The 22191-nt window shown below is 45.0% G+C and overlaps 1 protein-coding gene and 2 non-coding genes across 5 annotated transcripts; all 3 read right to left on the reverse strand.

Annotated features, from left to right (window-relative positions):
- Positions 1–1020: 1020 nt before the first annotated feature.
- On the reverse strand, positions 1021–22013 carry LOC135498767 (paired amphipathic helix protein Sin3a-like). Of its 3 annotated transcripts, none has more exons than XM_064789184.1 (22): positions 21932–22013; positions 19654–19841; positions 19277–19484; positions 18699–18859; positions 18295–18544; positions 18001–18177; positions 17632–17718; positions 17227–17388; positions 16735–17010; positions 16318–16436; positions 15824–16052; positions 15362–15478; positions 9944–10182; positions 9401–9584; positions 9048–9165; positions 8418–8531; positions 7914–8095; positions 7186–7369; positions 6591–6943; positions 6131–6306; positions 3730–3964; positions 1021–3356 (listed from the first exon to the last, which is right to left on the reverse strand). In XM_064789184.1, exons 2-22 carry the CDS (start codon positions 19806–19808, stop codon positions 3048–3050), a joined length of 4035 nt encoding a protein of 1344 aa, XP_064645254.1. In that variant the 5' UTR covers positions 19809–19841; positions 21932–22013; the 3' UTR covers positions 1021–3047. The 3 variants fall into 3 exon arrangements, with proteins under 3 accessions (XP_064645254.1, XP_064645253.1, XP_064645252.1); XM_064789183.1 differs by having other exon boundaries at positions 17227–17370; positions 19202–19484; XM_064789182.1 differs by having other exon boundaries at positions 19202–19484.
- LOC135499262 (small nucleolar RNA SNORA79) lies at positions 7518–7655 on the reverse strand. The gene has a single exon (XR_010449279.1). It is a non-coding gene; the product is annotated as a small nucleolar RNA SNORA79 (small nucleolar RNA).
- LOC135499263 (small nucleolar RNA SNORA79) lies at positions 7708–7845 on the reverse strand. The gene has a single exon (XR_010449280.1). It is a non-coding gene; the product is annotated as a small nucleolar RNA SNORA79 (small nucleolar RNA).
- Positions 22014–22191: the final 178 nt, after the last annotated feature.

Raw genomic sequence — 22191 nt, forward strand, 5'->3', positions numbered from 1 at the left:
ATTACTGCCAAACCAGCATTGATAGAAAAATTTCGCTTTAACATCTATCAGATTATGTATCTATCACAAATATCCCGCATTTTCAGCATTATATCACACACAGTTTGCGGATGCAGACCACTTTAAAAATACCTTGTACCCAGGTCTTACAGGATTTTTAGTCCTATACATTCATGCTCATGGATGGTCATATGGGCCCTGGATCCAAGGCCCCTTTTTGAGTTTGATGGCAAAATTTTGCAAAAATTTACCAAATGTTGGGAAAACCATGAAGCGGTTGGAATTTTGAGCTGATTTTTGCAGGCAGCATCTGTACGACATCAACAACTACATTGGCAGTGTTTTATTGATTCTGACATGTCTAGATATCAATGATAAGAATATCATTTTGGGTCAATTTTGGATGGATTTTCTGGGCAAACACGAGCGACGCTATTAAGATGCTGATATATACTATAATCTGATTGATGCTAAAGTGATATATTTTAAAAATACCTCGTACCCAGTCTTACAGGCTTTTCAGTCCTTTACATTCATAGCCACATACAACCTTTTTAATGGGACAACTTGGCATTATTACAAAAGCAAACCTTTCAGATGAAGCCACTCGAGGTGGAGATGCCAACATATCACCCAGTCCAGGGGACACATCCTCAGTCATCTGGTTAAGGTGTCCTTTGAGCCAACCTCAGGGAATAAGGACATTGAAGGGGAGCAGTGGTTGAATAACATCAGCCTAACTTATGGCGTGAACTGCTTTTCCCGGTCTGTATTCAAGCTCAAGTTTCTCCACAAGCGGTGGTTTTCTCCACGTGGTGTGATGTAGTTGACGACACCACCTGGATTCTCCATGGCCAATGGCAATGAAGGACATGTCAGCATTGTTGGCAGTATTGACTACAGGTTGTTCCATTTTATTAGCATGTCCAATTTTTCACAACAAAACTGTTTTCAAATGTGATATTCTGCTCTTCTGATTGCGGTACAACACAACTACAATAGTGGTACGTCTTCACCGGTATGCTGTTCTGAATAGTCCAGACATCAGACAGCACACATACCAGGCTTTGGAGGGAACCATGATGACATGGTCTTAGACTATTGCCAACAGCATCTTAGTGCTGGGACACTATGAAGGTTTGTTTGGCCTCGGATCACAATCAAAACAGGAGAAATATCACAGCGACAACAGATGCTTAGAGTAAACAATGGTAACTGCCGGACCTGAACCGAAAAACTGGACAAGCTAACGAATTGGAACACCCTGTAGAACTTCCAGGGATTCTGCTCAAAGTAATAGGAGCAGCATGATTATGGGGGGCCAGTCCCATAGCCACATATCAGACAAAGAATCAAATAAACAAATCTTCCTCATTTGTATTCGTGTATATTTATATATGTATATATTCAATAATACGCATTTTGTTGACATTTCATGTGACGTTTTATAGAAACTTAGCCTGTACATCGCATTGTGAAGTACTCAGTATTAAAACTCTTTCAGCTTTTACCAACTATTCAAAATGCTAACAAGTTCATAATTTTATAAATAGACATTCAATTCCTTGTTTTTGTTGTTCATGTAAAGCAACTTAAAACTTTAGTTGGATCTTATCTAAACTGTTTTTCGTATTTCATCTTACCACCACCACAAGATGGCAGACTCGTCATTGATGAACTGCCGCTGAAAACTCCAGGTTCATAGAATCAGGCAGAGTTTACAAAGATGTCGCGGTGATTGAATCATCATGTTTCAACAGTGATATGTGGCGCGAAACAACACCATCTCTCAAGTGCAGGTTATGTAGGCATTCAAATTCATCTTCAAAAATGCTTTTGCTAACACGCTATGGTGGTACGCGACTTGTGGAAACTCAGCCTTACAGTTCAATCGCTAATACAACATTATTTCCGAGGAATCTCAGGCATGGCGTTTGTAATAGTACGGTCGTCGTCACAAAAAAGGTCACGGCAGAAAAATTTACAATCAAAACATTTGCTACATTACAATATCATAATATTTACAACGGGCAATAGGGGGCTCTCATAAAGTCTGTACGCATTGGGGTGGGGAGGGATCTGAAAATGTCCCATACTATTTGTAAACCTGTACAACCCTGTGGTTAGACGAGGGAAGAAGTATCTTCAGCAATGCATACTCTGTAGATTCTCCTTATAAGGACAAAAGGAGTTTTCTCAAGGCGTTATTTAGTAACTGTTCAAAACAATGAAAGTCAACTGTACAAACCTAATGCAGCTCCCCCCCCTCTCCATGCAAAACGACCAAATATACCTAGCACAACAGAGCTAGTAACAAAATGAGAACAAATTCATGGATAACCTTTAATCTTCACCCCCCATTTTCCTCAATGGACCATTCCAGTCAATGCATAAGAACAGTCCAGATGAAAAGGTATATAATAAATGCATTTCTCGTCACATGACCAATGGTAATCATTTCTCATATAAAAATAAAATATCTGAGACGTGGGTTCTGCACAATTTATTAACGTGCAGTCCTTCCAGACCAAATCAGGCGTTTTTATGCAAAATCAAATGCAGTTATTCAACTAGCAAATTCCAGCAACACACAAGCTGTTGAAATATTTCGGCACAATTTTGACCAAAATATCGATTTCAACTGAAGTATTTTCTAATCATTTGAATTGTTTCAATTTCAAGCCTCGTGCCGAAAAGGAATATGTGATAAGACATTTCATCATTCACTGTGTAAACAAACAGGTTAACACTAACAGCCCTGGGCTGAAGAGGTGGATGACTTTTGGTCAACAAAAGTTTAAGTCTGTGATGAAAAACAGGTGCACAATGCAACTCCACGATATGGTTATTCCGAGGGTCTGCTTTATGCTGTCACCCCTGCTGTACTTACCACACAGGAGGGGGTGTCACAGCAATAAGTTCAAAGGCAACATTGCCGTGACCTAACCCAATCTGTTCAAAGGAACTGATCCAACGTATACATACTCACTAGATGGAACAAACCAAGTACAATACAGAAGGGGGAACAGCTAAAGAAGTTTGAGATTCTACGATTGTGAGTCCGTTTCCATGGGAGTCGGAGTAGGGTTTGGGGTTCCGGCAGCAGGCTCAGCTTGAGGTGGCACTGGAGCAAAGTATTCCACGACGTACTTGTTATACGGATAATACGGCGATTTCTCCAAATCGTTATCGTCTTTTCGGCGTGTGATGCTTGGCTTACGTTCCTCGTCCTCATTATTCGCCTCCAGCCAATCACTGCACTCCTTCTCCTTGTCCGGTTCAACATTCATGTCTCGCCACGCGAGGCACCAGGCGCTGAATTTATCGTGGAGTTTCATCGAGATGCGCGGGTGAGACTGAAACACAAACACAATAATCACATTTAACAACTTCATACTAAGTTTTTTAATCTTGGAAGTCTGTGACCTAATTAGACATGAAAGCCTCAGTTACAGTGAAAGCATCTCTGTTACAGGAACTGAAATATTCTACTGTCAAAGATGAATAGAGAGAAGAATGTTTTTGATATCATCATACCGGTCGGAAGAAGCCGCTGCCAGCCACAACAAACCTGAAGATAGGCAGCACAAACAAGAGAACATGTGTTGTGTGGAAGGAGAATGCAGTCTTTTGTTTGCTGCTGGTTTGTTGTGGCAAGCAGCAGCTTCCTTCGACCAGTGCAATGATAACTATTCTAAGGCAGTCAAATGAAAGTCAAATGAAACCTACCACATGTGCCTTGTTCAATGCATTCCTCTTGTACAGGAAGCTCTCACTGTTCACCACGTAGACCATCTTGAATGAGTTCACGTTGAACTTGCATTCCGTATCATCGAGGACCTGCAGCTCTTCCTTGACAGTGGGTTTAGGTCCGTCTCCGTCTGCTGTCACGGGGCCAGCGACCGGAGCGCCCTCTTTGATTTGTTTGTCAAGCTTGTTCCGTTGTCGCCATTGGCGGATGTTTCTGGAGGGTTTGAAAATAATCATTAGACATTGAGAAATCATGAGGGACGGATGAAGAGAAACCAGCACGGGCCATGCTTGGAGAAGAACACGGGCCAACTTTGGAGAAGAACTCGGGCCATGCTTGGAGAAGAACTCGGGCCAAGCTTGGAGAAGAACACGGGCCAACTTTGGAGAAGAACTCGGGCCAAGCTTGGAGAAGAACTCAGGCCATGCTTGGAGAAGAACTCAGGCCAAGCTTGGAGAAGAACACGGGCCAAGCTTGGAGAAGAACACGGGCCAAGCTTGGAGAAGAACTCAGGCCAAGCTTGGAGAAGAACACGGGCCAAGCTTGGAGAAGAACTCGGGCCAAGCTTGGAGAAGAACACGGGCCAAGCTTGGAGAAGAACACGGGCCAAGCTTGGAGAAGAACACGGGCCAAGCTTGGAGAAGAACTCAGGCCAAGCTTGGAGAAGAACTCAGGCCAAGCTTGGAGAAGAACTCGGGCCAAGCTTGGAGAAGAACTCGGGCCAACTTTGGAGAAGAACTCAGGCCAAGCTTGGAGAAGAACTCAGGCCAAGCTTGGAGAAGAACACGGGCCAAGCTTGGAGAAGAACACGGGCCAAGCTTGGAGAAGAACTCAGGCCAAGCTTGGAGAAGAACTCAGGCCAAGCTTGGAGAAGAACTCGGGCCAAGCTTGGAGAAGAACTCGGGCCAAGCTTGGAGAAGAACACGGGCCAAGCTTGGAGAAGAACACGGGCCAAGCTTGGAGAAGAACTCGGGCCAAGCTTGGAGAAGAACTCGGGCCAACTTTGGAGAAGAACTCGGGCCAAGCTTGGAGAAGAACACGGGCCAAGCTTGGAGAAGAACTCAGGCCAAGCTTGGAGAAGAACTCGGGCCAAGCTTGGAGAAGAACTCGGGCCAAGCTTGGAGAAGAACTCGGGCCAAGCTTGGAGAAGAACTCGGGCCAAGCTTGGAGAAGAATTAGGGCCAACTTTGGAGAAGAACTCGGGCCAAGCTTGGAGAAGAACACGGGCCAAGCTTGGAGAAGAACACGGGCCATGCTTGGAGAAGAACTCAGGCCAAGCTTGGAGAAGAACACAGGCCAAGCTTGGAGAATAACTCGGGCCAAGCTTGGAGAAGAACTCGGGCCAAGCTTGGAGAAGAACTCGGGCCAACTTTGGAGAAGAACTCGGGCCAAGCTTGGAGAAGAACACGGGCCAACTTTGGAGAAGAACACGGGCCAAGCTTGGAGAAGAACACGGGCCAAGCTTGGAGAAGAACTCAGGCCAAGCCTGGAGAAGAACTCGGGCCAAGCTTGGAGAAGAACACGGGCCAACTTTGGAGAAGAACACGGGCCAAGCTTGGAGAAGAACACGGGCCAAGCTTGGAGAAGAACTCGGGCCAACTTTGGAGAAGAACTCGGGCCAAGCTTGGAGAAGAACACGGGCCAAGCCTGGAGAAGAACTCAGGCCAAGCTTGGAGAAGAACTCGGGCCAACTTTGGAGAAGAACTCGGGCCAACTTTGGAGAAGAACTCGGGCCAAGCTTGGAGAAGAACACGGGCCAAGCTTGGAGAAGAACTCAGGCCAAGCTTGGAGAAGAACTCGGGCCAACTTTGGAGAAGAACTCGGGCCAAGCTTGGAGAAGAACACAGGCCAACTTTGGAGAAGAACTCGGGCCAAGCTTGGAGAAGAACACGGGCCAACTTTGGAGAAGAACTCGGGCCAAGCTTGGAGAAGAACTCGGGCCAACTTTGGAGAAGAACTCGGGCCAAGCTTGGAGAAGAACACGGGCCAAGCCTGGAGAAGAACTCAGGCCAAGCTTGGAGAAGAACTCGGGCCAACTTTGGAGAAGAACTCGGGCCAAGCTTGGAGAAGAACACGGGCCAAGCTTGGAGAAGAACTCGGGCCAAGCTTGGAGAAGAACACGGGCCAACTTTGGAGAAGAACTCGGGCCAACTTTGGAGAAGAACTCGGGCCAACTTTGGAGAAGAACTCGGGCCAAGCCTGGAGAAGAACTCAGGCCAAGCTTGGAGAAGAACTCGGGCCAAGCTTGGAGAAGAACACGGGCCAACTTTGGAGAAGAACTCGGGCCAAGCTTGGAGAAGAACTACAAGGCCCCACATATAAGTCCACCTGGAAGAAATCTTGGACCAGACACCACATCAACATAGCGAGAGTACATACCTTGGCAGGAAGACAGGTTTCCGAGAGAGCTGGTCTTTCAGCTCACCAGGTATTGTCTCGTCATTGGCGATGTATTTTTCCACATATTCTGACCATCGTTCGACCTCGACTGGTTCCTCTGAGTTCTCCGTGTCGGTGTCCAAGAGTTCGATGGTCAGACGGCAGTCATTCTTATACTGAAACCACAAATAGCTATCTCAAGTTTTCGTCTTTCATGTTAATTGATTTCTATACCAGCGAGAAACTTTGAATAACAGCACACTGCTCATTTTAACCAAATGTTCACAGAACTTCAAATCCAGAAGTTTTCCTTTCACCTGCCATGGACAACTAACGTGCGAGACCTTTTCGCTTCATCCCTTAAAGATGTTAATGAACGTGGCTCATTCTAAGGGCTGAGCAGAGTTAATTCAAGATCAGCTAGACAGCAGAGTTTGCGAGAGCTGACTAAGACACCTACCAACATCACTTTGAAACAGTTCTCATCGGACAACAACTGCTCTGCCTTCCGTTGATATGCATTCTCGACAGCAGCTCGTTGATGTTGCGTGGCCAGGCGCCCACCGGTCGCGTCCAGGACCTTCTGTTGCTGGAATAGTTCCGTCGACTGTATACAACAGTCGTCACATGCTATGTGTTGGAGCTGTCTGACCATGTTCTGGACGACCTTATCGAGGGTAAAGGCAATGTAGGCATGGATACCAAACATCTCTCGCAGCTGGTCCTCATAACCGTTAGATTCCATGTTGCCGTCCAAGAGATTCTTAACCATCTCGAGGAAGAATGGGTAGTAGTCCTCCGGCTCGACTTCAGCTGGAAAATCAATGGTGGGAGGTTTATTTGAAAAGTTCCTGGCAATCTGTGCACAAGAATATGAAACAGAATGGATGGGAGTCCATGTGCAGCTCAGATTTGATTAAAAATTATCTCGTTAAGTCCAGTAAGTTGCATCAACTGTCTCTCTAATGAATGAGGAACTGGTCAGACCTCCAACAAGCAACTTCCGGCTTTTTAACTGACAACCAATGCATCCCTTCTGTGCTAAGAGTACTTACTTGGCTGTTTTAATCGCAAGGCAATAGCCGTCGCCTCGCGCCTCTCCTTCTTGCATGCTATCTCTTCCTCGGCAATCTTTGATGCGTGAATGTAAATCTTTTGTAGACGGGCGCACAGGATCTGGTGCAACCGGAAGAACAGGTACCAGTTGTTGTTGACGAAGAAAAGTGAGTATCTGTCGTCCTGGAAGAATGAAGAATGCAGGTTTATAAAGCAGTCTCTGTTCAAATAGTAATGATCACAATATGAACAGAAAAGATTCAAGATTCAAGAACATCGGATCTCAACTACATGTGATTTGAAATGAGTAAGATTGGCATGCAACTTGATAGAATGTTTGAATCCGCAAAACCAGCTAAGTCACGCCCTATCACCTGACAGGGAACTTACTGGGTGAAGAACTCACTTCAATCTATGATGGACTAAAATCACAGTGGCCATGTCTTGGACCATGTGAGGAACGCCATCAAACTTCCTTATTCAAACTACGATATTTTAGAATACAGTAATGCCCAAACTGGTGATGTTTGAATCCGCAAAACCAGGTAAGTCACACCCTATCACCTGACAGGGAACTTACTGGGTGAAGAACTCACTTCAATCTATGATGGACTAAAATCACAGTGGCCATGTCTTGGACCGAGTGAGGAACGCCATCAACACTTTCTCTTCCAATTCTGACGTGGAGGAAAGTGCAACAACTGAATATGCAGGATATCAATCTTACGTTTTCATCGAACTCTTTCTCTGCGTCACTATTGGCATGGCCGTTGATGACGGGTGATTTCACGTCATCAGTCTTCTTCTGTTCCTCTGCCACTGGCTCTATCTTCACCGGTGTCGTCACAATGACTGGCTCCTTTGATTTCGTTGGACTCGTGCTTGTGTTCATAGGAGTCTCTTCATCATCTGGAATAGGCAACAGCAGATATGAAATATGGTACATGTACGTCTCTTTCAATTATACCTGCCTTTTTGTCAATAATGGAGATCATTTGTATCATTGGTAACAGCAGCAAGCTCATAATCAGGTTGTGGGTTTGACTAGGTGAAGTAGCACCGATGTTTCATCTCAGTTGCCTTGAGCAAGTCACCAAACCCTACATAGCTTGCCTTGAGCAAGACACCTAACCCTACATAGCTTCCCTGACCCAGGAGTACAAACAGGTACCAGTCTTGACTGGGAAGTTAACCTGGCAATGGATCAGTATCCCACACAGATGCTATTTACCATCATTAATGTCCATCTCGTCATCACTAAGATCTCCCCGCGGCGTGAAGAAGAAGTCCGGAATGAAATGCTTCAGTAGTTGTTTGATCTTTTGCTTGTCGTCTTTGTGGATACCTGAAATGAAGTGGATTATTGTCAGAGTCGGGTTTCTACCATTGGACAGCATGTTCACAATCAAGATCACCTGTTATTGATAGACGTTTCTTTTATGAAATCTTCTTTCAGCAGGGACAAGGCGAGAACTTTTCTCTCCACAGTTACACCCTCACTTGCCATGTTGACCAACCAATTGTCTTCTTTCAGCAGGGACAACTCGAGAACTCTTCTCTCCACAGTTACACCCTCACTTGCTCATGTTGACCAACCAATTATCTTCTTTCAGCAGGGACAACTCGAGAACCTTTCTCTCTCCACAGTTACACCCTCACTTGCTCATGTTGACCAACCAATTGTCTTCTTTCAGCAGGGACAACTCGAGAACCTTTCTCTCTCCACAATTACACCCTTACTTGCTCATGTTGACCAACCAATTGTCTTGAAGTTGAAACATTCTGGCCACTCCAACGAAATTTCAAGACAAGACTGATTATTACTATATCCGTCGAGCAAGTATTCATCGTTGTTACTTACTTGTCTGACGTTTCATGTGATGGATGACAAGGGCTGCTGCGTCGTCGAGAATCGACTTGTTCTTGTATGTGTAGGAGATATGAACATCACTAGTACCCTCACCGTTAGCATCCTGGCGCTGGAAGAGATTGTCAATGTCAATGTTGCTCACATAAGTGTGATAGACCCAGGTTACTCACGACAGACAAGTTCCAAGCCTAGGCGGTGACCCTTTCTGACTTGGCAAGTCGATGAGCTGCTAGCTCGTTATAGCATACAAGCTGCTGTCTACCAGGTGCCTGACATTAGAGATAGGAGTTTGAAGTAAAGAGTGTCTCATAATCCGTGGATGGGCAACCGAGAAATGAACATACCTCATCAAATATAGTCTCGATCTCATTGAGAAGAGCCTTCGAGCGTATGGACTTGACATCGTTCTGTTTGAAGTTGATGCCCTGGTGATCAAGTGACTTGAGATAGTATTTTTCATTCTGTTCCCGCCAGATCTTGTTGAAGCCACGCTGTGCTTCCCGCCATTCTTCTTCTTTTGCTTTTAATCTGCAAATGAAAATGGAAAAGACTTCATCATGGCTGTTTTGAATATAGAATACTCGGTGGTCGAATTTGGGGTTTTCTACACAGCTGCAAGAAAGGCAATGTCTGGCAGCCTGGTGCAGTGAGTTAGGAGCTCTGCAACTTGTTTTAAAGTCTTAGTATTTCTACCTGTCCACAGGGCACCTACTTCACAAAAGAACCGATAACTTGTCCCCACAAGATTCCTTTTCAACTCATCAATCATATCCTGTGTTTTATCCACGTATGTCTGCTGAATAGCTTTCCATACAACACCCATCCCACCCAGGCAGTCACATCTCCCCTATCGTTAGACTGATCTGCTAGAGTGTAGGGGACCGTACCGTCTGAGAACAAGAGGAACAGCTACAACCGGGTTCTTCTTCAAACCGTCGATGATATCCGGAGCCTTGTCGCCGTATATCCGCTGGATTGCCTTCCGATGTAACACATCTGATGTGCCACCAAGGCAGTTATCGAGTTTAAACTTGGCAGCTTCCTCACTGGACATGCGATGCATCTTTTTCTGTACGCCCTCTAAAACACGGATTGCTGACAGGTTGGTTTCTATGACGACATCAAGCTGGAAGATATAACAGGTGGACTGTGATTGAGGATGCAACTTGGGAACTATTAAACAAAGGTGGCCTATCCATAGGCTGTTCCCTTGTGTGGCCATGTTTCCAACGTCTCAAAGGCACATTCCCTCGTACAACAAAAGAGGATGCCCAATATGTTCAGCAAACGTTCAGTTTTTGTCTGTGGTGAATTACAAGGTCACAAGCGAACATGGATCAAGGAAGAATGGCACAAGTGAACAGTCTATGAATAGGCAGCCTAATCGATGAGCTCAATGTAATACGGCCAATCCTTCAAACAGTAAAAGCAACGCAAAGCCAACAAGTAAAGGACTGTCTGGTATTGCTCAACACCGCCTCCCTACGGTATCCCTCTAAAGACTTACAAGCCATTATGGAACCCCACCACATACAAGGATAGGAAGGCAATGGGGTAACTGATGAAGACAACCCCCGCTCCCGTACCAGACCAGTCCGGTGAAGGACGACCAGTCGACAAGCGTGATATATCAGCAGCAGCACCCACAGGAGCAAGAACCAGTTTATGTAAGCCTTGGTATATTAGCCCGATAGCCATGACTTAGGCATATCGGACAGTTATAAAGGCTACAGTCATTTGCAAAATACGATGATATAACTTAAAGGGAACTGAAACCGCCAAGCCAGTTCATATGACCTCGTTTTCATTTCCCGCGTATCGGGTGATCAGAACGAGGCATGAATGAAACATGGCGCCTAGCTGTTAATCATTGAGTGACGTCACTACTATGGAATTTACTACGAAAACTCATGAATGAAAGATCGCATGACTCACGTGATTCTCACATGATTCTCAATAATAACAAATTGAACTGCGCATGCTCGGGCACTGGGGGCGGAGCTACAAATCTGAACTCGAATAGGAATTTGGAAGTTTGACTTTCTCGGGCGGTGAAAGTCGAAAAGTTGAATAAATCGCTCGGCGGTTCCAGTTCCCTTTAAAGATGGTCACTCAAATCAAAACCCACAAAAATATAACAGACATTTAGCGAGGCAAACCAACTGAGTGTGTCTGATATTCATAACACAGCACCGCCCAAAGACTGGCCAGCTAACATGGCTAAGCAAACGTTCAGTTTTTGTCTGTGGTGAAGGTCACAAGCGAACATGGATCAAGGAAGAATGGCACAAGTGAACAGTCTATGAATAGGCAGCCTAATCGATGAGTTCAATGTAATACGGCCAATCCTTCAAACAGTAAAAGCAACGCAGAGCCAACAAGTAAAGGACTGTCTGGTATTGCTCAACACCGCCTCCCTACGGTATCCCTCTAAAGACTTACAAGCCATTATGGAACCCCACCACATACAAGGATAGGAAGGCAATGGGGTAACTAATGAAGACAACCCCCGCTCCCGTACCAGACCAGTCCGGTGAAGGACGACCAGTCGACAAGCGTGATATATCAGCAGCAGTACCCACAGGAGCAAGAACCAGTTTATGTAAGCCTTGGTATATTAGTCCAATAGCCATGACTCAGGCATATTGGACAGTTATAAAGGCTACAGTCATTTGCAAAATACGATGATATAACTTAAAGATTGTCACTCAAATCAAAACCCACACAAACATAACAGACATTTAGCGAGGCAAACCAATGTGTCTGATATTCAAAACACAACACCACCCAAAGACTGGCCAGAAGTCTCTCCTTTTAGTGAAGGGTCACTAGGTGGGGTACACTTCGGGCAAGGTGATGCTGTCAGGTCATTTGGAGATATTTCAATTGCTAGCAAACCCAGCCCCAGCTCAGAGGACAGCAGTGCGAACCCTATTGTCCGAGGCTTATGAAACCACACAGGGCACAGGGCACTGGGTGGTGGTCTGAACCACACAGGGCACAGGGCACTGGGTGGTTGTCTGACAAGCAAGTCATCACTCCAAACTCCCCGGTTAAAATATCAAGTTTATGTCAGCCCTGCTTTTCGTCCAGATGTCATTGCTAAGACAAATGGCTTTTCAGGTGCAAGGCTATATTGTATGTAATTCAATTCCATGATAATTCACCACAAAACTTCAAACTTTGTCACTACAATCTACAGGGAACAAATAAAGGGGTTGACAGAATTCATTTCTTAAAGGTTGGTTTCTATGACGACATCAAGCTTGAAGATATAACAGGTGGACTGTGATTGAGGGTGCAACTTGGGAACTATTTTAATAACAAAGGTGGCCTATCCATAGGCTGTTCCCTTGTGAACTTGTGGCACTGTTTCCAACGTCTCAAAGGCACATTCCCTCGTACAACAAATGAGGACGCCCAATATGCTAAGCAATTGTTCAGTTTTTGTCTGTGGTGAAGGTCACAAGCGAACATGGATCAAGGAAGAATGGCACAAGTGAACAGTCTATGAATAGGCAGCCTAATCGATGAGCTCAATGTAATACGGCCAATACTTCAAACAGTAAAAGCAACGCAGAGCCAACAAGTAAAGGACTGTCTGGTATTGCTCAACACCCCCTCCCTACGGTATCCCTCTAAAGACTTACAAGCCATTATGGAACCCCACCACATACAAGGATAGGAAGGCAATGGGGTAACTGATGAAAACAACCCCCGCTCCCGTACTAGACCAGTCTGGTGAAGGACGACCAGTCGACAAGCGTGATATATCAGCAGCAGTACCCACAGGAGCAAGAACCAGTTTATGTAAGCCTTGGTATATTAGTCCAATAGCCATGACTCAGGCATATCGGACAGTTATAAAGGCTACAGTCATTTGAAAATACGATGATATAACTTAAAGATGGTAACTCAAATCAAAACCCACACAAACATAACAGACATATAGCGAGGCAAACCAACTGAGTGTGTCTGATATTCATAACACAGCACCGCCCAAAGACTGGCCAGAAGTCTCTCCTTTTAGTGAAGGGTCACTAGGTGGGGTACACTTCGGGCAAGGTGATGCTGTCAGGTCATTTGGAGATATTTCAATTGCTAGCAAACCCAGCCCCAGCTCAGAGGACAGCAGTGCGAACCCTATTGTCCAAGGCTTATGAAACCACACAGGGCACAGGGCACTGGGTGGTGGTCTGAACCACACAGGGCACAGGGCTCAATGTAATACGGCCAATCCTTCAAACAGTAAAAGCAACACAAAGCCAACAAGTAAAGGACTGTCTGGTATTGCTCAACACCACCTCCCTATGGTATCACTCTATGGACTTACAGGCCTAATGGACCCCACCACGTTACGAGGATAGGAAGGTAATGGGGTAACTGATGAAGACAACCCCCGCTCCCGTACCAGACCAGTCCGGTGAAGGACGACCAGTCGACAAGCGTGATATATCAGCAGCAGCACCCACAGGAGCAAGAACCAGTTTATGTAAGCCTTGGTATATAAGTCCAATAGCCATGACTCGGGCATATTGGACAGTTATAAAGGCTACAGTCATTTGCAAAATACGATGATATAACTTAAAGATTGTCACTCAAATCAAAACCCACACAAACATAACAGACATTTAGCGAGGCAAACCAACGGAGTGTGTCTGATATTCAAAACACAACGGTAGAGCCTCATAGCCTAGTGGTTAACACTGCTGGCTACCACGCAATAGGACCCGGGTTCGATCCCGGGGAGAACCCAGGATTGTATTTCTGGATGAACCGGCGTGGCTTTCAAGGAACTAAAATTCCTGGCTCTTCACAATACGTACATTAACGTATGAAATACTCGAGGGTCTGTCGGATGAGACTAAAAGCCGTGGTCCCTTGTACCTGAGTGTCTATGCCAGGGCAAGTAAAAGATCCTACATAGGTGGACAGTAGCCTATAGTGGACTCCATACCTCCGGCAAAAATCCAATAGGGTTACGACGCCGGTAATGATATGATTAACACCACCCAAAGACTGGCCAGAAGTCTCTCCTTTTAGTGAAGGGTCACTAGGTGGGGTACACTTCGGGCAAGGTGGTGCCTACTGGATAGGACCGAGGCTATAGTTATATGAAACCCTGCGGGCAACGGGGCATTTTCTGTTATCTAAAGAACATAGGTTTCTCTATCCTGGAACTCGTTATGTTATGTAACAACAAGAAACTGAAACATTTGAAAAAGTGTGTGTGGCATCTGCCCAACATTCTGTTCCCATTGAGGACATGTGCGAGGTAGCCTGGTAGTAGGCCCGCCATCAGCAACACGGCTGTTGTCGGATACTTTCCATCAAACTTGCAAAAGGGAACACAATTGGGTAACTGTTGGATATCTTCCTCCCCTGCGTACCACTAAGTGCCTTTTGGCCTCCTTCAATTGAAGATGTTACAACTATTGAAGGAGAGGTCGCAACAGACTCAAACACCCAACAGGCCAGATGGCAGATACCAATTTATATAAGCCTTGAAGAACCCAAAGTCCAACAGCCACTTATAGGACACATTGACACTTTACGGAGGCTAGACGAATGTTAGGGGTTAGTTGCCAACAATTAAGACAAAGGTTAACACGAAAATGTCAAAGCATGGTATTGTATTTACACTGAATCTATAACTGACTTACTTATTTTGTTTCAAGAGGCCGGGCTATGGGATTGCCACAAGAGACAATGTTTCAAGAGGCCGGGCTATGGGATTGCCACAAGAGACAATGTTTCAAGAGGCCGGGCTATGGGATTGCCACAAGAGACAATGTTTCAAGAGGCCGGGCTATGGGATTGCCACAAGAGACAATGTTTCAAGAGGCCGGGCTATGGGATTGCCACAAGAGACAATGTTTCAAGAGGCCGGGCTATGGGATTGCCACAAGAGACAATGTTTCAAGAGGCCGGGCTATGGGATTGCCACAAGAGACAATGTTTCAAGAGGCCGGGCTATGGGATTGCCACAAGAGACAATGTTTCAAGAGGCCGGGCTATGGGATTGCCACAAGAGACAATGTTTCAAGAGGCCGGGCTATGGGATTGCCACAAGAGACAATGTTTCAAGAGGCCGGGCTATGGGATTGCCACAAGAGACAATGCCATGCAAAACCTGAGATTTTGATGTATGCCTTTTTGATTAATTCTTCCAGAAGCAGAGATGATGCAACTGGGAGTTAGCGAAAGGCAGTATTCCTAAGACACAGAGGATAGAACTCGAAGATATACAGGCAAGCTGACTGCAAGACTGACCCAGGAAATGTCTAAATCACAAGACAACTCACCTCAAACCGTTCGTCCTCACACCTGTAAATGTGTTCCTCAAACTGTGTCTTCCTCGACGTGACAAATGTTGAATCTTCTGACCAGGAAGGGAAGGATACCCATGTGTCGTTCAACGTCTGCAAAGTAACACGGCAATGTATTGAACTACATACTGTTTCTATTGTCATCCTTGTCTTAGCTGGCGGCAGCTCAAAGTGCACATTTTTACAAACTGATATACAAACTGGCAGGTTTATAGACAATGAACAATAATATTTTGCTATACAACTTGACTATTAGACTTCATGACCAGTATGATGTCATTTTATGAGTTGGCAGAGGTCTCTTTCCATATGTCATCAGCACGTCCATCATGAAGATGATTCACCACAAAACAACTTGACCACTTTTTCAATAGACGAGTCATATCTCGTCTGATATCAGCAAAGCATAACACCGTAGTAAATCATAAACCAAGTTACCTCCTTGCACAAAGGCGTCCGCCCCGAACACTTGGGTTGCATGTAAGTCTTGGGTAGCGCCCGATAACTGGCTCCGTAACGTTTACAGCTTGCATAGTCAATCTCCATAGCCAGGTCTCCACTGATGCGTTCCTTGCCTGTCGCACCCTGGGGCAGGGCCTCAATCATGCCACTCATCTCTTTGTAGCCAAGGAAGTCTTTGAACCATTTGAACAAGTCGGGGTATTTGCTGAAAACACAAGGTTTCTAGTAAGAAAATGATTCATCAAAATACACCACAAACAATGTTCTCTCAAGAACCTTTTGAATCAGTAGCAGTAGTTGCGACGTTGGCACAAGTCCTAACGCTACTGTTGTAAATGAATTTTACTGAAGGAGATAACACTGAGTTGAGCCAACACTGGTGTTTGTTTCCAATGCCAACTGAGCAACTGAGGGCCTGACTTGACCACATCTCATTCACCCTTCCCCGAGGACAGTACTTGAATACCAACCTGAGGAATGGCTGCACCAGTTGGACCAGCTCTGCTCTCGATACAACCTCCTGATTGAACAACACGAGGCAGCGCAGGAAATTCTCATAGACTTCTTGATTCTTTAGGGCTTTCCTCACCTGAAAGGGAAGAAAATGTTGGGTTTGAAGATGTACAACAAGTCATGACAAACATTTCTCCCCAAGTCGAAGTGTAAAGCAAACCTAATAGTAACACAGTTTCAACAGGCCCGACAATGGGTAAAACGTCCTCCAGTGTGGTAAGCAGCTCTACACCAACACTTCAGATCTTCTGTATCCTCAAGTTCGGTTTCTTCTGTTTGAAGAAGGCTGCAACAGAGCATTATCACAAAAAGAAAACTTCACGACACCTTGCTCTTCCAGGCTTTGGTAGCAATGAGAGATGAGAGAAACGAACCTTGTCAAAGAAAGCAAACTCCTTCAAACTTCCATACTTCCCGGCCTCTGTCAACGAAACATCCTTGAGAGGCCCTGTCTTTGGTTTCTTTGCCGGCGGAGCGAGGCCACTGCTCCCAGATGACGGCCGTCGCATGTGACTGCTGTTCTTTATCTGCGTCTTGGTGCCGAAGCCTAACTTCTTCACGGTCGAGGAATGGTCGTTTTTAACACCAAACGTGGAGTCCTTGAGGCTTGCTGCAGCGAATGCTGGGAGACTTTGGAAGTTGAAAGCATCCTGCAAAGAGAACGTTGACATAATTGACTGAATATTAGGAACTATTTGGTTGATGGTGTAGTCAACTTCCTTATATGGGAAACAGAGGATGACTTCTGCAGACTGTCTCACACGAACAGCACAACAGGATTGCTTCCTTGCCTGGAGAGTTGAAGGTGAGGTTGTGACACCGATAGAATCGTTTTGTATTGCAACATGAGGCATATTAACACTTACGATGCTCACAACTGATGAACCATTCGCATCAGGCAGGAATTGTCCAAATTCCGAAAGAAGATCTTCTTGATTTTGAAAGAGTTTGGCCACTTGGGAATAGACCTCCGCCTCGGTGAGAGGCTTATAACCTGTATTGACAGTTCCCTGCATAAGAGAGCACGCCTAGTATAGACAGAGAAGGTTATTAAAACAAGAAGAGCAAGAATCAAAACCAGGAAGATTGCAATGTATATTTAGTTTTCATGTACATTTGAGGAGGTCGTGTTATTTCAACCAAACTTGGCTTCCACCCAGAGAAGCAAGCTGGACAAACGTCAACACCATGATTGAGAGATTGCCTTGTTAGTACAAGCGGACATTCAATATTTGTCAGTTTTGGCCATCGTCTCCACTTAGCACACTTACATCCTTGAGACTTCTCTGTTCCTTCTGATACGTGTGGAGTATTTCAAGAAATGCTTTGTAGATCTCAGGCTGGCCTTGGAACCGATTCTGCAACAAACGGGGTTGAACTTATTCATAAAAACAAACCATCTAGAGGCTCCCTGATGTGCAAGATAGTCTTTAACCAAAAACAGTAGGGCTCAAGAAGTGAACTCTAGGTAACATCTGACAGACTTTCCCAAGCGGTGACTAACTATTTTGATGGCATGACTTAATAGGTTGAAACGCTTCTCACTCTCAGTGGTACCACCTCCTTTAACACTTCTCTGAGTTAATGGCAGCCACAAAACTGCACACACCAGTATTCTGTCTAATTCAGTGTCACCTTACCTTTATTTTGTTGACATAGTTAATGGCATGATTGAACTCAACAGGTTGGGTGGCCTGTTGTTGATTTTGGTCCCGCTGTGGCGACGGGATATCAGGCACCGGGGGCCGTTGATGATGGTAGGTGTGATGTGTCGATGATGTCACATGACTTGGGACAGTTGCTCCGACGTGACCAGGCTAAAACACAAATTGGATACAGCTTTTCATTTCAATGACGAAGGTGTCACTTTCACCAACAGTTCTCTACCATTTTTTATAAACAGGACTAATTTGGGAATAGTATTGAATTCTTACCGAGGAGTGTTGTGGTGGCTGTTGAGGTTGTGGAATCGTTGCGACTGGTTGGGCCGACGGCAGGATAGACCCCGTAGCATGGGATATCGACATCACCTGCTGACCAGGTTGGTGCACACTGATAGTCTCATTGGCTGCATTCACTTCAATCTTGTACCCAGGTGGCAGGAAGGTGTTGAAGCCGACGATGAGGTCTGGGTGGCCTTTGAAGAGGTTGGACACTCGGTTGATGACACCAGGAGTATCAATTCTGGACAACGGAAAAGAGATGTGTCAGTATTGGCTGTCAAATGTGCAAACAGCTTTTATATAAATGATTGTTATCAGGCAACACAAGCCAAGAGTACTTGCTCCCTCAATAGCACATCCTTCAATCCCACAGAGATCAAGCAATCTATACTTACGACTGCGACTTGAACTCCTTCATGATATCCAAGAAGTCATTATAGACCTGCGGCTGATTGCCAAACTGTAGCTTCACCTGGTCTAAGTAAGACAACGCATCCTCCACCTTCAGACGTTGAAACTGTTGTTGCTGTTGTCCTTGGACCTGGGCTGAATGAGCCTGTAAGAAGACAAGCTGGAATTTAGCCTAGCCCTTGATGGACTGGAGAGTAAACATGCTGATGCAAAGATTCAAACTCTGACTAACCACTAAACCAGGTTTTTAAGGTGAAGCAAGGGTGATGAAGATTTTTGATAACACATTTTCAAGAATGCTGTCTGAGCCTTCTCATACTTGACTAGCAATACTGACTCAGGGGCGAGTAGTTGATTGTTTTGAAGGTTGTCACATCAGGGCTAAAGACGGTGACACTGCTGAACAAGAGGAGTATTGGATCATGCACTAAGTGACCACCCTTAGGACTCCTCCACCAAACTTTGAGAAAATCTGTCTTTAAAATACCTTCGGAGCCCCAGCAGAAGTCTCGTCGACTAGCCAATTGTGATGTTCTTGTTGCCTATTGTAGTAACTATGTACCTGTGCATGGGCTTGCGCCTGGTGAACAGTCTGTTGTTGGTGCACTTGGCTCTGCACCGGCTGGTGCACTGGTGCATTTGGTGTCTGTACGGGTGCTGCGGCAGCCACGGCGACAGGAGTGGGTACAGGAGCTGGGACTGGTACCTGTGGCTGGGGTGCGGCCGGTTGGTGGATTGGTTGGGCCATATGATGGCTCGGTTGGCTGACCCTGAAATTACGAAATATGTCAGCAATGTTGTCCTGTAGACGACAGATTGTGACATTGTCTCCGAGCAAGAAACGACCAACTGGTTGTGCCTTTGTCTCCATTAGCATGGAGTAGGAAGTAGAATGAGTCAAGCATTATTTGTCGCAAATTCAGCAAGAAGACATCTTACTGAAAGCCTTGTACAGGAAACTGCTGCAGTCCAGAATGCATCGCTTCAGGGAGTCTACCAGGGGGCGGTATCACGCGTGCAAGTGACGCTGGATTGACGCTACTGACGGGCCGCTCAGGCTCGGTGCTCTCCTGATCATTGGGGCGCTTCTGCATGGCGTCCCAGCTGATGAATCAGGAGCAAGGCAACTACAACGAGAAAGGTAAGAAAAGCATAAATGCATTGATTATGATAAACACTACAAGCCTATCATCTGTTCACTAGATGAGAAACAAAATAGGAGACATGTCATAAAGGACCCAAGACATTTTCAGAAATAGCTCACCAAGAAAAATACTGAAATGAGAGTACGCCATGACACTGACAGTGACAACATTGATTCAAGACTGAAAACAATACTTTGAAAGCTGTTTTTTTGTCAAGATCGGAGCGCTGACAGAAAATTGAATTCCATTCCCAACCGACTTTCCTGCACATCTTGCCAGATAATACCTAGTCCCTCAGAGCACTAGTTACAAGCAAACAATCGATGTCTGTCAATTCTACTCGAGCTGGCTTGGATGCCTGCCAGTTATTGTGTTGCCATGGCGACAGGTTGCAGCGGAGACCATGTCCTACTCCCGAGATGCTGAATTGAGGTTGTTCTCATTGAGAAAGTGGGTCAGCATGACCACCTGATTAAAAATCAACTGAGCATTGGCTCAGACAGACAATCGTCACCAAACTTGGTATCACCTTCAGCAAGGCTTTGAATCAAATGGTGAGTAGGCAGTTTCAGCTATTTAACACTCATCCTTTCTCAGGCCATTGTCACTGTCACTGTCAACAATAAAACTGGGGGAAAAACAATCTTCCGCTTTTTTAATGTCTTTGGACGACTTGGTGAGGAAATTTTGTTAGTTGTTGCAATAAAGGTTTGTTTGACAAACTGAAGAGATGCTGTCCACTTCACCTGCCTTTAAAATTATGATGAGATGACTCAACCTCGGTCATGTCTGGTTTTCGAGGTAGAGAATCAGTCAACATGTCAATCGTACCTCCATGTCTGATGCCATACAATGACTGTCAGTGTGAATGCAGTATTTTGTCTTTGAGATAGAGCGGATCGGATGCATCACCATCACATCTTGGTTTCCCCTTTATCACCTTTCTCTACACAGGGAACCAAAAACATCGACCCCTGCATTTACTGTCACAACAGATGTCAACTCCTGTACAACAGATCACTTGAACTTTTTACAGTACTGCTCATCTGCATGAGCCAACATGGCCTCAACAAAATGGACTCGTCCAAGATGAGAATCCGTTTTTGAATAAACACCACATTTTCAGTCGAATTACAGCAGTTGTTATACAACTTTAGATCACCATATGAATCTTTGCATATCATAGAACATTTTGACAAGGATTTAGGCACTTCCAAAGAAGATTTTTGGGAATAATTCGGGTTTTCCATTTCCCGGGAAAGGGTCGTGATAGGGGGTGGGGACAGAATGGACTCGTCCGATATACACAACTATTTCACCAGACAGGGCTACAATAAATTTGTCAATATCTCGTAATCGGTAGAGTTAAATTCTTAGATATTTCAGGACTCAGCGCTCTTTTTATCTTTCTACAGGGTACACGGTCAAAATATAGAAAAGAAGCAAACAATTGCAAGTAAATCGGAGGGGTTGGAACAACGTGCATTTTGCGTGTTTGCGAAATTTGAATGGCAGCCAAAAATCCAAACACCCATCAAACTCTCGGCTACTTGAGAAAATCCTACGAATATTTTTTGATGAAAATAATCCCACATTGTAGAGCAGGACATACAGATTAAAATCACATACTTTAGTCAAAATGTTTCCGTGAAAAGTGGAAGAAATCGAGTCAAAATCTCAGAAAGTCTGACGCGCTGAAAAGTGGACGAGTCCATTATCTTCAGAACCTTCTCTCCCCGTCATTTTACTTTTTCAAACAGAGTCTTGACATTTGGTAACCAAATGCAGCAAATTGAACGCACAAGTTTTCTTCAAATAATTAGAATAGGGAAGAGAATTATACATAGAATACTGAGAACATAAGATTGATTGGAGAATTTTGGTGTTTAGGAGAGAAATCGGCGTATTTTCCGGGCAACGTCACGAGAGAGTTCGAGTTAGCAGACAGCTATAAGTAGCAAATATTACGATATAAAATAAGCCCGTTCGGACGCCTTTAGCAATATGAATCAATACATACACACATGAATATATACCTAAAGCAATAAAGATGGCAAATTTCGGAGTCTTACCTTCTAGATAACTGTGATGATGAAGATTTTGATGGATTTGTACGGAGAACTTTGTAACAATCCTTTCGTCGGAGCGTCCGTGCAATTCTGTGGACTCTGACGTCACGAATTTAGGGTTTTCAGCCAATCCGGATGGTCGTTACATCTTCAAACGTTTCCGCGGGATCGAAATAAGCCCCGCCCACCCCGGGTTCAAGGTCGGGATCACAGCCAGGAAACGCACGTGGCAATGTTTTCATTTTGACAAAATAAACAGACTA

Source organism: Lineus longissimus, chromosome 14, assembly GCF_910592395.1.
Source record: "Lineus longissimus chromosome 14, tnLinLong1.2, whole genome shotgun sequence".
NCBI lineage: Eukaryota > Metazoa > Nemertea > Pilidiophora > Heteronemertea > Lineidae > Lineus > Lineus longissimus.

Bases quoted from the DNA above. Each gene is read 5' to 3' on its own strand.
- LOC135498767 (XM_064789182.1), bottom strand. From the start codon at position 19,808: ATGCAGAAGCGCCCCAATGATCAGGAGAGCACCGAGCCTGAGCGGCCC. The intron at 16,053-16,317 runs GTTGGTATTCAA...TTGTGTTTTCAG, and splicing joins CTGGTGCAGCCATTCCTCAG to CAAATACCCCGACTTGTTCA. The intron at 10,183-15,361 runs GTGAGTTGTCTT...TATATCTTCCAG, and splicing joins GTGAGGACGAACGGTTTGAG to CTTGATGTCGTCATAGAAAC.